Below are 17,404 nucleotides of genomic sequence, written 5' to 3'. Positions count from 1 at the left end.
TAAATTTACTTAGGAATTAAAAAAAAAAAAAAACAGGATTAATTTCTTTAAGGTCCAAGCTAAAAGTGCAGGTGGAATTGATTCCAGTAAGTGTAGACAGTCAAAAAAACGTTCTAACAAGCAAAATCCACCGTAATCAATTACAATGCTCCATGTAAATGTTTTCTAATTCAGTTTGTATGGATGACACATAGATACACCACACAGACAGGTCAGCATGTATGGACATAACCCTCAGGCATCCTCTGTGCTGCCCAAGCACCAACAGCTCCCACTGCCATGCACTGCTCTTACCCAGTCCTGTCACTGTGACCGTGGCTGGCCGGGACTGAATCCTTCCAAACTGGTTCTCAGCTTCACACACATAAGCCCCTTCATCACTGACCCACAGATCTGCAGGGGGAGGAAAGAGCCAACTGCAGCATCTGAAATGATACTGCTCCTCCCGCCCCACATGCACACCATGTCCTTGTCTCTCCCACCTTCAAACACTCAGTTTGAAACAGAGCATTCCTTTCCATCAGTCACCAAGTTCAGAATGAAAATATAGAAAGGAATTAAAAGCTAATTAATAAAACAGAATAATATTGCTTAATACAAGAGTGACTGAAATGCTGCAAAATAATCAAAATCACAAAGACACTTGCGAAGTTTTTGATTATTATCCAAATTACGACAGATCTAAAACACTGAGTTTGGAACCAATTCTCTACTAAAAAAACCAAAACAAAAAACCCACAAGACCACAAAACAAAAAAAACCCAACTGCACCAAAACAAAAAAAATAAAGAAAACCCACCAAAAAATGAAAATTTGCAGCTCCTCAGGATCAGAGACCATAGCCCATGTGTATTTCAACATAGATTAATAATAATTTGCATGAAGAAGAGTGAAGCCAATGACCAAACACAACTGAATTCACAAGCTCATAGCAAAATGAACTGCATGTCAACAACGATGATGTCACTATCACAAACACAATCTGTTACAAAAATCCAGTCTTTCTATATAGTTAATAGAGTCATAAAGCGACTTAAATTCCTTGCAAATGTCTCAGTTCCTGATGGAATTCTGTTCTTTTAACGTTGAGTCTACCTACTCTGGATGGCCAGGGCGCCTGTCCTGAGCTGGCTGCTGGAGCTGAGCACGAAGGGCCGGGAGAAGAGGGGAGCCCCATCCAGCCTCCTCCACGTGACCCTGGGCTCAGGGTAGCCCTGCACATAGCACGGAAGCGTCACGTTGGAGCCCAGATCCGCGGATTCGTCACCCGGCTCCTGCATGAAAACGGGTGGAGCTGGGGAGAGAGCACACACAGAAAGCGAGCATTGTAACACAGCAATCCCAATCTCTAACACCACTGATGAGCTCAATTTATGTCCCACTGTGCATAGGCTTTTTTCTACCATTCCCAACTCTAGAAACACTTCAAGTATCAGCGTCGCTAAATTCCTTTTCTTCTGCAAGCAGTGCCATGCGTTCAGAAAGCAGATGTGCCTGACAGGAACATTTAACAGGATGCAATGTGTCAGGCCACAGGCAGATGGAAAGAATTAGGGAAGGAGGAGAGGAAGGGCTAAATTACAATAACCTCACATAGTAACTCAAGTTTCTGTAATTAATTCTCTATTTGAGAATTTTGTTAGGTTGCGGTTTGAACAGCTTCCTCCTTCTGTGGCTCTCTTCCTCCCTATAACTTTTATACTTTGCAAAAGAAGTAAGACTAGGCTAGAAACAGATGGGCTTTAAGGTCTCTTCCAACCCAAACCATTCAGTGATTCCAAGCTGGAGTCCAAAAGGGACAAGGAAACTGCTTAACCAACCCCACCAAAAGGTGTTCCCAGCACACACATAGATCTGTTAGAAAGATCTGGGGAGCCAAGGCACCACTCCCTGACCAGTTCAGAAAGTCAACCATCTGAGTGTGTCCCATGCAGGTTTTAACTACTTACAACCAACATCCAGAGTTATCTTGCCAGCAGCTCTCCCTGCCTCATTGGTGGCCACGCACGTGTAGTCACCAGCATCCAGGTCTTGTGTTTCCTGGATCTTCAGAAGACCCCGGTGAATATCAATAACAAGAAATGCTGATGCCCTCAACTCTAAGTCACCTAAGTCCAGATAGAAAAAGGCAGTATAACTATTTATATCAATTATATACCTGTATTTATCAAAATTACCCCAACAAAACAGTGTCCAAGTTTGAGTTAGTTCACAACAAAGCTGTATGAACTCAGCAGATGAGAATTCTGACTCCCACTCAACCAAGAGGAAAAGTTCATTACTACATTAAATCAATCTTTTTTTATTTATTAGTTCTACAAGGCAGGCACAAACCCAAGTATCTCTGGGTAGAGATCAGCATTAGGACAGTGTGTCAGGCAGCATTTCTCCTTTTGTAATTAGAGGCTACATGAAAACAGAACAATAAAGGCTACAGAAAAATGTTTTGTAGCATAAAGCTAAACATTTTCTGAAAGAACGAACCTTATGCAAACAGGCAAGAGGCTCAGCTTTGTTTTACTATTATTATTACCTATGCTACAGTGTGTTAATTCAGCATATTCAAATAGAAGCAGGAATTTATGCCCTAGAGGTCAATGCCATTTCTTCTAGATATAGAGAATTTCACAAGTCTGTCACTGGTTGAATACAACATAATGCTCTTGAGAGAAATGAAGCCACTCTTGATCATTGTTCAAAATATTGCTGCTAAATAAATGACTCAATCACCAAGCAATGAGCACACCTTTAAACCATTTCACTTGGGGGGGTGGGATTCCAGTTGTTTTACACTCCATAACAGTCGTGTCTCCAACACCAACCAGAATTTCACTCTGAACGACAGTCAATGTTGGACCCTCTAAAAAGTAACAAGACAGAATAAAATTAGTTCTTCACCTAAATTACAGGTAATTTTTAAGATAGAAACATGAAAGACTCCCATTTGCTCTTGTTATATGGAAGAATATTTGCATTAAAAGTCAAACAGACCTAAAAGTGGAAGATAAACACTGGGAAACAAGGAAAAGTAAGGTCTGGTCCAGAGCACCTGAATCATATGCAGAATGTACATGAAATATAAGGACAAAATCAAAGAAGTTTCACCATTCAGAAAGTACAAACAAAACATTCTCCTCCTTCAGACAGATGTTGGTCATAAAACAGTTTAATACTCTGCTATCAATACTTTAACACAGTATTTTGATACAGAAACACAATTTCTGTTCTAAAGGACTCGCTCAGGTTTCCCGGTCTATCCCATAGTAAGACTGTATTTTAGGGAGGTTTTTTTAACCTAAAAATGTTTTTTTAACCTAAAAAGCTTTCTTTTTAGAAAGAGCATCATGCTCCAAATACTATCTGACAATACTACTCAGGTTTGAACAGAAAACAAAAGGGACATTTGTGAGCTGTGTAACATATCTTCTGAGGTTTTTGAAATTTCTACCAGTATGTTCTGCAGGGTTCTACTTGTTTTAATTACTCCTATTTCCTGATGAGGAATTAGTTTATTTTTTAAATTTTAATACATCGTTTTTCTCACTTACCGATGTATGTGAGGGTGGATGTCTGTTTCTCTGTCCCAGCTGAGTTACTTGCCAAACAACCATAAATTCCTGCATCTCTGGGAATTGCCTTTCTTATGATTAAGGTGCCTTCTGGGGTCATTCTGTACCTGGGAACACACAAGGGACCAAGCAAAATTATTAGAAAGAACAATAGTTGTATCCACATTCCAAGCAGCCACAGCAGCACGAGCAGATGGTTTATAAATAGGTGTTTCTGGGTTTTTTTCCCCTCATAATAAACACTTTTAGTACTATTATATCTAGCACTACATTTTGTGAAAAGTACATAAATTAATCTTCTGAAAAAACCTGGAAAAGAGAACTAAAGTGTTTCTTTGTTAGAGATAAGGTAATTGCAATTAAAGAGTTATCAAAGTAAAGACTGAGGTAGTATTTCCAAAACTCACAGACTCCTGTTGAAGTAGTAGACTATTTTGGCACTATTCAAACCTTATTTCTCACATATGATATTAAAATAAATGGAGACAACTTCAAGTCCCACCTGCTGGAGCCAATGATAAACATATCGTTGAGTGTCCACACAACCGTTGGCTTTGGGTAACCCGTGGCAGAACACCTGATGGACACTTCAGAACCTTCTGTAAAAGTCTGGTTCTTGGGTGAAATTACAAGCCTTGGAGGTTCTACCAAAAGAAATTAAAAGCAGCAATTAAAAATGTCTTCTTAGAATGCACAGGTTATGATAAGAACTTCATTCCCATTTTCAAACAGCTCCATGGTGAAAAAGCAACCAAATGAAGGTCAGAGCTCACTTGTTTTCACTGGCACAGTCAGTCCCAGACTAAACCACCTTTATAAGGGGCATTAGGTCAGAATTCAGGTATTGGTCTTTCTGAGATGGGGTTCAAAAAGCAGCAACAGAGTCAATTTTGACAAACACCAGACAATGAGCAATGTGGAAGGTGTCCCAGCCCATGACAGGGGTCAGAACAAAATGAGCTTTAAGGTCCCTTCCAACACACACCAGTCTTTGATTCTAAGAAATTTATTCAGACTATTGGACACTAAAGCCCACAAACATTCAGGTTGGTCGACTGTCAGAATGTAACCTGAGGATTAAGAATGAAAGTCACAATATATGTGCAGACACACAAGTGAAGGAGAAGTGAATCTGCTGTGTTAACAATTGTAGAGGTTGTTATGGGTTTCAGAGGTGTTTTCACAAGAAAAGCAATTGGTGAAATCAGTGGAATTAATTCCTTTTTAACCCAGAGAGGTTGTGGATTCTCACCCCTACAAGTCCCAAGGCCAGCTTGGACAGGGCTTAGAGAAACCTGGGATAGTGGAAAGTGTCCCTGTCCATGGCAGATGATGGCACTGGATGAGCTTTAAGGTGTTGCAAACACAAACCATTCTGTGATTCCATAATCCTTAGATTTCCTCAGTAAAATATTACCACCAAAGCAGTTCACTTGGGCAACAGAAACTTTCTATGGTATGTATGACTTTGTCTTACAGTGGCAAGAAGATGATCCACACCCATGGATAAAGTAAGCTGAGACATGAAATTGGCTGCTATGAAATAAGTATCACCGATCTTCATCTTTGGAGCTTTGTCTTTTGCTCACCACTCTATTTATGAATTCCACACACAGGACAAAAGCATAAGTCCAACTCTCCTGTTCATGAGAGTCCAAGAGGCTGAACACATGAAATGCTGAGGTACCTCACATCTAGGGCTTCTCTGCACAGCCCTTCCTTCTCAGCTCCAGCAGGAATTACCTCATCCCACTGGCCCAGGTGACACTTGACACATTTCAGTGGCTGCTAAGGAACAGTGTGTTTAAGAGCCAGCACATGGCAGAAGTGGGCAGGAAGGGGCCAGAAATGGCTCCAAGCTACAGAACTGTCCTCAAGTGATTCATGATGTGCACAGCTGGCTCAGCTATTTTTATTTGGTTTGAAATCCTGACAAGAGATGCTGGGGGTATTCTGCATGCTCTGCTCACAGGAAGGTCTCCTCTCCTGTTGGGATTAGGAAACTGGCTCTGATGGCAATTACACATCATGCTTTGACAACACACTACTGTCCATGCCGGTATTTTCACATAGTATTAACAGGTAAGCAGAAGATGAAAGAAATTTTAACTTATATTTGTAATAAAATTATTAGAAAAAAGTCAATATACATAGCTGTAATAATCAAGATATTGACCAAAATCAGTGAGGCCCCATTTGCCACCAATTAATCCTCTTGTTTTTCTGCCCAAATGCCAGGGACCAGGCAGGCACATAGAGGGGCTTTCTTGTCAGATCCATTTCATTTCCTTTGCTTTGTCCTCTGTATCTCAGAGGTGAAGATTTATAGATCTCCAATCTCAGCTACAACATAGTCCTCTAGACACCTGAAAAAGTAAGGAATCCCCTCAAATTCATTTATGTTTCCATACAAGACCAATCTGATGGGAGGACTTGAACAACTCACAATATATAGCCACTCTTGCACAACTCCAAATTTGAGCACATACTGTTTAGTCCTAGCACTCAGTGGGCATCAAGACTCCTTAGGATTTATCAAACTGCATTCCAGGACCTTCCAGAGTGCTCTGGGCAGCACCCCCAGCCTACAGAGGCCCAAGTTTCACACAGGGTTGTGCCCTACCTGTGTCCTGCTTGTGGAGAGCAGTGAAAGGATGAGGACAGTGTGTTCTCCTGAGCACAGAGCACACAACTGGGACGCAAAGTCAGCCCCACGAAGGCTCCAGGCTGTACTTGCACAGATGCTGGCACAGGAGTCACATCAATGTTCCTTTTCAGAAACAGCAGCATCAAACCCAACACTTTCAAAACAAGGGTTTATTACAACACCCTTCAGCAGGAAAAGCAGATGCTGGGTAATTTTTAGAGCCAGCAGCATTTGTTCTCTGCCTTAACTCACCCCCAGAGAGAAAATGGGGATGAAAGCAGTGTTTACTCGCTCATGATCAGAAATTCAGAGAGCTATATGAAGCTTGTCCAACAATAATAAAGGGCTTCAGGATTAATTTAATTTGACATTCTGAATAACTTACACAAAGCATGGACCCATCTCCATCAATTAACAAGACTTCAAATTTCCCTCTTTGGCATGTTAATAACGACAAGCCCATAAAGCTGTAGCTCTTACATATGGCCACCTTTTACTCTTTACTGCCAAATAAAAACTGATTTTTGAAAACCACTCCAGGTCCTAACAAGCACTGCAAGCTGTACATAACAATCACACACTAAGTAGCCTAGAAATCTGATGGAAATAATTTTTTCCAGAAAAACTAAAATGATCACAAGTAACAGTACTTGCAAACCCTTCAGCTTCTGCATGCAGCCATTGGGAAAGCTGGCACTATATTACTTTTTCCAAACAAAATAGGCAGGCACTACTGCAGAAAGCTGAATTCAGCTTCAACTTAGTCCTTCACATGTATTTATTCTGTTCTAAGCATCCTTAAAAAAAAAAAATACAGAAAACTGAACGCAGACTCAGCTAAGGCTGTCTGAGCTGTCCAAGAGGGTTCTCTAAAACATGTTTGAAAGCTGTTAGCACTACCAGGACCAGCCAAAATGTAACTCCCAACCATTTGATACAATCATTCCACATATATAAGGGATTTGAAACTTAATATTCTGTTGTGGCAGCAGTAAAACTCTGTTAGATTTTCTAGGAAAAAAAAGCACCAGAGCAATTTGGTTGGTGCATTAAAGCTCCCAGCTGAGCTACAGATATTAGGGAGAAAAACCTAAAGCCCAGGAAAAGATGAACGAGGGAGGCATTTCTCTTGATACCTTTGACATGCTTGAATGAGTGTCTTGATAGAAAAATTCTGTACAATTCAAAACTAGATTTTCCAAATGCATGGGGTTTGAAGCTTTTTCATTACTTTTTTCCTTCCAGCTTTGTTAAAAATTTAGGTTAGAGAAATCATAAGTTAGTTAGAAAATAAGTTAAAACTCTGCTGCAGCAATCTAAGGGTAATTCAAACAGATACTGAAAAACCACACTTCATTTTGCTGTATTTTGTACTAGGCCCTACACAAGTGGTTCCACATCTACTTATTCTACCTTGGACACAAATATCGGAAAAACAACATCCCTTTATTAACTTTTAAAACCCCACTTTCGACCTCTGTTTTGGAGCACATCAGGTCAAGATATTCCATTCAAAATGTCTTTTTTCCATAATTCTAAGTTTTCTATTAGCTAACAAATTTCTAGAATTATATCAGAAAAATTCATTAATGATGGTACCCCCTTCTGCACAGAACATGGCCCAGCAGCATCAGCAGCAGAAATCTGTTGGAATCACCTACAAGGGACAATAATTTTCTTTCTATAAGATTTTGAGTTCTCTCTTCACCCATAGACAGGCATCAAAGAACCAAGGTTGAAACCTCCACACAATCAAGGCAAATAGGAAAAAAAAAAAAAACATCCTGCAGGACTTTAAAATTACAAAAATATTTGCTCCAATACCAATTATCGTATTTATTTTTTTATTTCTTTTAAATTTGTTCCTGGTATACAGCAAAAGCCGAGACCTAGATTTGTTTGGTCTCACTCATGCTGCCTTTTTTAGTTCTGACTGATTTTTCATGAAATGGGATGGTTTTTTCATGAAACACGATGGTTTGGGTTGGAAGGGATATTAAAGCCCTCCTCATTCCACCCCCTGCCATGGGCTGGGACAGGTTCCACCATCCCAGGTCGCTCTGAGCTCCATGCAGCCTTGGACACTTCCAGGGATGGGCCTGTCCAAGGCTGTGACCAGCCTGTTCCAACAGCAGCCCTGCCAAGTGAGCTGCAGGCAGGGTATCCCACGGTTACCTTGCACGGTGAGGAAGACAGCAGCCGTGGCAGATCCGCCCTCGTTGGCAGCCGTGCAGCTGTAGCTGCCCGTGTCCGAGGGCTGGGCTGGCCTCACCTCCAGGGACAGGTTGGCCAGGACGCGGAGCCGCAGCGGGTCCTGCAGGCGCGCGTCGCGCCCGTGCCGCTGCCAGGTCAGGTTGTACTGCCCCGCGCTCAGCACCAGGCAGCTCAGCACCGCCCCGGCCCCGGGCACCACCGACACGTTGGCGGGCACCTGCAGCACCGGCGGGGGCTCTGCGGAACGGAGAACAGTGGCGTGAGACACATTCCAGCCACCTCTCAGCATCTGTGCGTTCCTGATAAACAACTCTAGGCACACTACAGAACAGAAAGAGTTTAGTATTTAAATATTTAATTATTTAACTAATAGGTTAAGGGTGAAACAATAAATTTAACTGCATTATTTAATAATACAGGTTTAATATTTGGTTTCATCTCCCATTCTGAAGCCACGAACAGAACCCAGGGCAGCAGCCTCATTCTCTGATGCTGAGCTACCTGCCAGGAGTTCACATCACAAGGGAGCACCTGGTCTAGATTCAAACTATCACATCCCGTAGGATGAAAAATCACATCCTATATGAGAAGGGGCAGCTCTGTGTTTTTTGAGCACAGCCAACAAGGGATCAGTGTGACAGCAACACAATGAAGGGAAGGAGACAGGACCACCATAGGCCTCCAAGTCTAATCTCTGCCCCAGATGTGACCCCACCTGGTGACACCTGAGCTATGCAGTCGATTTTTATAGGTTGTATACGGAAAAAAATGTTAGTAGGAAATTCTTCCAGCAGCAACAATGGAACCAAGTTACCACTATTAGTGTTAGCACCATTAGTGAGCTCTTTTCATGATGGATTCTATACAAAAATGTGGAAGGAAAAAGCATCCATACTCTAATTTAATTAAGGACCTCATGAAATAAGGTAAGAAAAGGGGAGGTAATAAACACACTATAGAGATAGCCCTGACAGACAGACAGCAGACACAATGCCAACAGCCACTCCTCATGCTGACTGAAGGGCACCAGAAGTTACCAGCATCATTGCACAGAGGGGCCAGCCCAGGCTGTGCAGCTGGTAAGGACACAAACCCGAGGTCCCTGCTATGGTGGGGGTGAGGGACAGCTGGCAAACTCATGCAGGAATATGCACGGAAGTGAATCAGAGAGGAGAGAAGGGAGGCATAGGCAGGAAGGGACATAAAAGGGGCCTGTCCCCTGCAAAGCACCATCAGCCAGTGCCCTGTCTGCCCCAGCCCTGGCCAGCACAGCCTGTCCTCTCTCACTAGTAAATCCCTTTTTTAAGTCTCCCAGGGTAACCTCAGTCCCTGTTCCTTCTCTGTATCCCTGCAAATATTAAGTGCCAGCTACTAGGGGATCAGTGTGAGTAGACTGGGTGCCAGCTGCTGGAGCCACACCAGGGGTTTAGGAACCTCATGTCAGTGGCACCAGCTCCTGGGGGGCCTGGGGTCCCAGCCCATCTCTGGGAGCCCACAGTGACCTCAGGCAGTGCCATGCTGCTGCTCACCAGCTGTCCCTGGGTACATGGCATGAGCTCTGGCAGCCAGGCAGGAGGAATTCCTGCAGCTATATACAACATCCTTCAACTCTCACTTCCACTCAAATCTCTGGGAATTTCATTATCTTTTCCTGTGCATATTTTATGTTGTTACTCCCAGTATTTGTTGTCTCCTTTCTACCCGACCATGTGTACAGTTCTACCATGCTCCCAGAAGAAAGCAGATGCAGTAATATTCTACTGAAATTAAACTTTGAAACCACAGATGGTTAAAATAGCAGCAGTCATTCTGCACATCCTTGAGATATCACTGATCAAGGAGGCAACATTTCAAGAAAGAAAATGAATTATTTATGACTTTATGCATTCCCATTAAAAATATCACATATATTCTATTTGCTTTTCCCCAGACTGGTTCTTGAACAAAGAAAGCTCTGCAATAAATAATACTTTGAGAGAGACGCTTGTGCAGAAATGAGACAGCTGTAAGAGCAAAACCAAATCTTTATCAGTACATACTAAAACACAACTATCCTAAAAAAAGCAAGATAACGGGGAATTTTAAAAAAAATCTGTATTTATTAAGGGTTAAAGTTACTCCTAAGCCCAGAACCAGCCATAAATCCTCCTCCTCAAGGTCTCCTGAGGAGTCTCAGATGAGGTTCACAAGCTCAGTGCTGGATCCCTGCACAGCACTGTGTGCTGGGTGTGCAGCTCTGCCTCCCTACGAACACAGTCCTGACAGCAACTGCCCCCATTGCCAAATCCATAGACTTTAACCCATGCAGAGGAGAGTCAGGGAGAGAGCTACACTTGCTTACTGAATGGAATTTCTCTCCTGTACTTGTAGGTTTGGGGTGTTTGTGAGAAACAGTAAGTCTTTACTGCTTTCCACAGGCTTATCATCAAATGTGTTCTCTAAACTCAGAAAAGAGAGGTGAGGCCAGTAGAGGACTGGAATCCCCATCTTTTGGTGGCCAGCCTAGTGGGACAACACAAGTTTTGGACTACCCCAGCCACTGCCCACAGCAGTGCTCACACTCAGCCATCCCCCAGCACTTCACTGGCCCTTCAGTTAGGGTGCTGCACAAGCTAATGAGCCGTTTGACATTTTAAAGATTTAACAGGAGTAAAAGTCAAACTCAAGTGCTCACTTTCTGTGAAATGAGAAAATGTTGGCACAGCTCCAATACCTTTTACACAACTGCTGCCAGAAGGGATTATCTGTGCTATACTGTCTGTCAGCTGGGTAAACCAACAACACTTGAAAAGATTGTTTACTTTGCTTCAAGAAGAAATTTCAAGTAATTTTCTTGCAAATATTTGTACACAAGGATTTCAAAGCATCTCCCTCCCATTAATCCTCTGCAGGGCACTGAGCAGAACAAATTGTCGTGTTTACACAGTGACTCAATTCCAGGCTATCTCTTGTGCTTTTTAAAAGAGGGGATATGGGATTTTCCCCCTTATTACTCTTGGCTTTCAAGTGTTACCAACATCACAAGAAAAAGGTCAGGATTCTCCTTCACATTTCTCTTTGATGAGGAGAATGGTTGCAACTTCCAGACTGAGAATCTTTATGCCCACAATTGCTTGCCCTCCAAGCCATGGTCTGAAACGAGCATCTGGGAATATCCTTTCTGCTTGAAGGATTTTTGTGGCTAAAATATAAACTAGTGCTCTAGAACCAGGACTTGGGTAGGGCAGATGTTACTGTTTCCTTCTACTCAGTACTTTGTGTGAATAAAAGGATGTTCCTCTCCTCAAATTCATCTCTTGGTCCAAGAGGACTCTTTCTCTACAAACTTTGCCTTGCACAAAATCAATGCAATCACGGTAGTTTCTAAGAATTTGCTCATAGTACAATGAAAGGAACATCTTTGCCTGGAAAAGGGAAGGTGAAGGGTTATGGAGCCACTCTCTTCAGCTATTGAAAGGGTTGTTTTAGGGAATACATGATTAGAGTGTTCTCAGGGCACAGGGGAGGGAAAAGAAAGATGAGAGTCTTTGTTCATAACATGCAGCAGAGGAAATTCTGACCAGACATACAAAATATTTTTTTAGTGGGGGTAGTTAAGCACTGAAGGCTGCCCACGAACTTGTGAAATCTCTACCCTTGGGGACATTCAAAGACTGATTGGACAAGTTCCTGAAAAACACAGCCAAGCTTGGAAGCTAATTCTCTTTGAGCTGTGAATTGGACTAGGTGACTTCCAGAGGTGACTCCAGCCTGAATTAGTTTGTGATTCTGTGACTCATAATCCATCTGGAGTGGCTACCTGGAGTAGCTACTGCAAGAGATATGAGGCAAGACAACTTTAATTTCAAGCCATTAAATGAAACCCTGAGTTGAAAATGTTGTTCTGAGTTCTCCCATTCCTCCCTGTCACAGATTAACTGCTCCAGTGTTTTTCCAGCTCACCAGCAACAGCTTTGCTGTTAGCATATGGTTAGCATATCTAATCAACACCAACACAAGGCTGTACAGAATGGATCTTTGCTACAAACCAGAAATTATTGTTCCCTCTCACTGTCTGCATTGCAACTGTGAAAAATTAAGTGACAAAATTTGCTATAGTATGGACAGGGATCTCACCCATCCACCCACAGACAGAAATAGCCTACTGTTTATTGAAAATTATATTTGTGATTAGCCCTGTTTTTACCTTATTCATTTTACTTTCTCATCTTTATTACCTTAAAGAAATTCAAGGTAATAGATGAGATTTCCAACAATTTACTGAATTTTGTATTGTATAAAAGCAGAAATTTGAACACAATTTTCTTACTTCCTTGTCTATACATGCATACAATCAAGCCAACAAATAATTGCTACAAAGTGAAATAAAAATAAGAACAGTTGAAATCTGAGATTTAGGTTTTGGATTCTACAGGTCAGATCTACTCTGCAAGTCCAACTGATAGCAGGAACTAAAACCAAACCAACTTTGATATTTAAAACAGGTTTGCTGAATAAACCTCAGCTCACCTGTGGACATGGGTGAGGCAAAAACACAGTAATTAAAAATACACTTAAAACTGGGAATGCATTTTATTGGCCCCATATGCTTTTCTTAAGTGTTTGAGCCCGTTATCCACCCCAGAAGGGCGGTGGGGACGCACCTGACACATCGAGGAACGTCTGCGCACGTCCTGTCCCCGCAGTGCTGCTGGCCACGCACTCATAAAAGCCCTCGTCGGACACAGACACCTGGGCAATGTCCCAGCTCATGCTGGATGATTCTCTGCAGGAGAAAAGGGCACCCACTGAATCCCTCAAGGAACCAAGAGCTACACCAGCTCGGTTTCCTGACTGCAGACACAGGAAAGTTTCACAATCATCAAGAGGCAAAACAGACCCTCTGATTCATCAAACTGGATGTCACTTTATGGATGATTATTTTCTCTTAAGATTTTGCAGAATGTCCCACTTGAACATCAAAAAATAAACCTTTAACAAGTCAGCAGTTGTCACACAATACCCAAATGCCATGTATTTTTTTCAGTCCCTCAGCTGCTTGTGCTCTGTTGTATTTCCCACCTGAGAAGACACATTCCTTGATGCCAGCAAGTTTCTGTGCAGAGCCAGTGTGTGGTACCAAACCCGTGACTCTTACCAGCAAAGGCAACAAGGTCTCATCCTCCCACCTGAGCTTCCCAAACTCACAGGTACAGCAACCCAGAGAACCACTGCAGGTTTTCTCTAGATCCCAGCGAGGCCAAGGCTGCTGGGCAGTAACACCATGTTGGTATCAAACATAATGTGAAAGCAAGAAGAGAATAAAATTGTAGCTACGTAGGCTGCTTCATGTGCTTCAAAACAAACATTCTCAGTTTCTCATGATACAAAACCACATTTTATAAACTTCTGGTGCTACAGACACACAGAGGACTACATAAATGAGCAAACCAGTGGTTCTGCAGTATCCCAGTGCTCCCCATGGTCTGTTGCTATGGCACATAAACAAAACTGATAAGCACCAAAATATCTGTGAGAGCTTTGGCAAGTCATTGCCACATTACAGGAAAACACTACATTAATGACCCCTTTGTTTGTCTGAATAGATTGATTTATCAGCCCTTAAAGAATACAGAAGGAACAAGAGACTTGGAATCTGCATGGAAGTTCAATGCTGCAGCACCATGAGACAGACAATCCAACCACACCACAAATGAAAACAGTGTAGGGTGACCTTAAATGGCTTTCTACTTGCTCCCTCTTACTTCATACTTACTCTAGATAACCTAATATATCATACTTCAAATCTGTGACATTTCCCAGTGCAATGCTGGCATGTGGACATGGCAGCAACTGCCAGCACTAAAGAATAAGGTGGTGTTTCTTCCAAATAACAAGTGAGAAACTCCTTTATTTCATGGAAAGTATGGTAAAAGTGAGGTTAGGCAATCCTGTTCTGCTTCCTTCCTGACTCGTGCTACATGCCAGATGTCAAACGTGGAAGCCTTGAGAACAGAAGCACAAAGGGAAATGTGCCCAGGGGCATGGAACAGCTTGGCAAAACAAAGACCTGTGGTGGACTATTAAAGAAAAATTTAGAAATGAAACCAACACCAGCAGCAAGGACTAACACACAGCTCAGGGCATCTGCTCCACACATTGGCACTGGGTAAGGAGCTGTAACTGCACACAAATCACAGCATATGTCATGAGATAATTCAGCACCTTCCAGCACCAACATTATTTACCAAATTAATTTTACTGTACATGCAATCTTCTCACTAGGCTGTTTGTCTGGGCAGCTGGGCAACTACAAACACTCAAACTCCACAGCCCAGATGACCCCCTGGTCCTCAGTCATGCAGAGAGCACGGTGGTGCTTGGGTTGTATTGGACCTCGCCTCCTGGACACTCCCACCACGCTGCTCCAGACCCAGCTGGGAGCTCACCAGCAGAAGGGTACGGCTCACAGGGAGAAATGAAACCTATAATTTCACTTCCTAGCACGTGGTTTGGAGGGATACATTCTGCATAGTTTACTAGACTTGAATAGCAACCAAAAATAGCAGCTGATTATCAGTGAATCTTTTAATTATCATGACTGTTGTTTTGCTTAACTACATGAATTGCCTTTCTTGTCAGAATTTAATGTCTTAATTTTGCTGGTTCTAATCTCTGCAGGATTGGTGGGATCTGCTTTTTATAATACATATAATGTACAGAAATTTTAGTGCTCAGTTCCCACTGCCCACTGGAATGAGGTGCTCAACTACTGCTCTTAACCTCCTTTATCAGGCTGGTAAAAAAATGCACTGGGATATAAAGCAAAACCCAAATTTTCTTACTACACTACCACAGGATGTAGAAAGACAAAGCTGTTACAATTTGACAAAAATTTCTTCTTCCTAACATATATTACTCATTTTAAATTAGGAATTATTACTGCAGCTGATAGTACCTCTAGAACCAAAGTCAATTAAAAAATCAAATTTCAAAGTCTGTTCTCCTCATGAGCCCTGAACCTGCAGTCATCCTAAGGGTATTTTCACATAGATGGCTGTCACAATAGAAATATGATATTCAACAGAGGAATACTACAGTTCAAACCTGCACTGAACTACTAAGCTGGACAAACCCTGCCTGGAACTTCACTACAAATAAGAGGCAAACAAGCCAAGCTGAATTAGATCCTATTTAACTGTGAACAACAATATTTGGCTTGAGATATGTTTTGTTAAATTAACTTGGATGATGCGTTCATTCATCCGCTCTGTAACAGAAAAAAGAAAAACACCACCAAATCAGCAGTGCTGAATGCGTGAAGAACAAGGAAAAGCGTGGGTTTGATACCTAAGGAATGGAAAACATTACACAGCAGCCCAAGTATGTGCTGTGCTGGGGCTGACTGTGTGTCAGTGGCACCTCATTAAAACCCAAACCACACCAAGCTGCAGCATTTCCCACTGCCAGCAGTGCACAAGGGAGCTGCAGGATGTGTTGACTTCGGTATGCTGTACCTGCTGGGCAATGCAGAATTTAGTCTTCAGTCTGCTCCTGAGGTGCTTTGGGCTGCACAAGAGGCTGCTGACACTGTTTGCTAGTGCACACTTCCCTTTTGGTTTTAACAAACAGAATTAAAAGGGGTACTCTATAAGTATTTTAACTAATTCGCCTTTTTTTAAATTATTATTTTCTCACCCTACAGACAAAGGGCACACACTTCTTTTTCTATACAGAAATCCGAAGAGCCTTCTGGTATATCCCACATACATTTTGCTATTTTGAGAGATTTACTGAAGATGAAGGTTTCTAGGGCAGGTCATAGTATATGCTTCTTTGGCATCCATGAAAGGCATTAAAAAACAAACAAACTAATGTATGCCCAGTCATCTATGTATCACTGGGGCCAGAGTGAGAAGTGTGTTTAATAAACAAAGCTAGTTACCAAGTTTACATAATTAAAAATATAAATTAAAACCTTTTACTTTCTAGACTTTTAGACCCAGTTTATCATAACTTCAGAGCACACATTTGAGGGGAATTTAGGCCAGAACCTTATAAACCCCATCACATGTACACAGCGTACACCCTCCTCCTTACATCATACATAGATATATCTCTCTACATATATAAGTACTATCAATATCTCCACAAAATACAGCTGTCCTGATGAAGAGCACCAAATATAATAGACTAGAAGTAGCAGGATGTAGACAGCACACAGCAGTAAATAATAACAGAAATCATAAGCTATGAATAGGAAATGAAGCAGCATTGTGAAAAGAGGTCACTACTTACTTGAAGAACTGATCCACTCCCAGTTTTACTCCATTTTTAGTAAAACGCTGAGTAAAAGGTATAAGGCTGTCAACATGGCAAGGAACAGAGCCTGGCTGTAAATAATATCCTGGAGTCTTCATGGGCATTGTAACTTTGGGGGCATCTGAAGAAAGAAAACATTCCCCAGAAAGTGTATCAGCAGCTACTAACACACATCCTATCCTTTCATTAAAAGGAAGCTCAATTTCTGATAAAGCTCCACTTAGGAGGTATTGACCATCATGAACTAGAGACAGACCTTTGGAAGGGAGCAGCACAGAAAGTGCTTGCATAAGTTATAAAAGCATACAAGACCTCAATTTCAACTGACTCAGATGAGACAAATGAACAGTCAATTCAAGTTAAAGTCACTTACCAGGAATAATACTAGAAAACAAAACACTTGAAACTCTCTGAAAAAGATAGCCATCCTTGTCATAGCCTGTTATTTTAACAAAAAAAGCTTCATCTGGTGGAATGAAGTCAGAAATATTCCATAGTCCATAGGGCTTTCTGTCAGGATAGTATTTCACAGGCAAGGTCTTAAGGAGTTCCCCTGTAATACTCAGAAGTTCCAGTCGGTCTACTCTAGCTGGAAGCAGGATCCCTGTGGTATTCAGCAGCATGAAGGTAGGAATCCCTAGAAAAACAGAAACACACTATTTTAAGTGCTAAA

At 41.9% G+C, this 17,404-nt stretch overlaps 1 protein-coding gene across 1 annotated transcript in view; it reads right to left on the bottom strand.

The window, feature by feature from the left end:
* The window catches only part of HMCN1 (hemicentin 1), a 164,139-nt gene that overhangs the window by 98,563 nt on the left and 48,172 nt on the right, over positions 1-17,404 (bottom strand). The window contains exons 8-17 of the mRNA XM_030279477.4: positions 17,105-17,368; positions 16,708-16,852; positions 13,074-13,195; positions 8,392-8,667; positions 4,072-4,213; positions 3,549-3,676; positions 2,747-2,860; positions 1,950-2,108; positions 1,100-1,294; positions 295-393 (exon numbers count right to left, since the gene is read on the bottom strand). Of these exons, the coding sequence (XP_030135337.4) occupies positions 295-393; positions 1,100-1,294; positions 1,950-2,108; positions 2,747-2,860; positions 3,549-3,676; positions 4,072-4,213; positions 8,392-8,667; positions 13,074-13,195; positions 16,708-16,852; positions 17,105-17,368 (1,644 nt within the window). The remainder of the gene's footprint in view (positions 1-294; positions 394-1,099; positions 1,295-1,949; positions 2,109-2,746; positions 2,861-3,548; positions 3,677-4,071; positions 4,214-8,391; positions 8,668-13,073; positions 13,196-16,707; positions 16,853-17,104; positions 17,369-17,404) is intronic.

This window comes from Taeniopygia guttata, chromosome 8 (genome assembly GCF_048771995.1).
Source record: "Taeniopygia guttata chromosome 8, bTaeGut7.mat, whole genome shotgun sequence".
Lineage (NCBI taxonomy): Eukaryota > Metazoa > Chordata > Aves > Passeriformes > Estrildidae > Taeniopygia > Taeniopygia guttata.
Note: the sequence above shows the minus strand (reverse complement) of the source record. Positions and strands in the feature narration are given on the sequence as shown.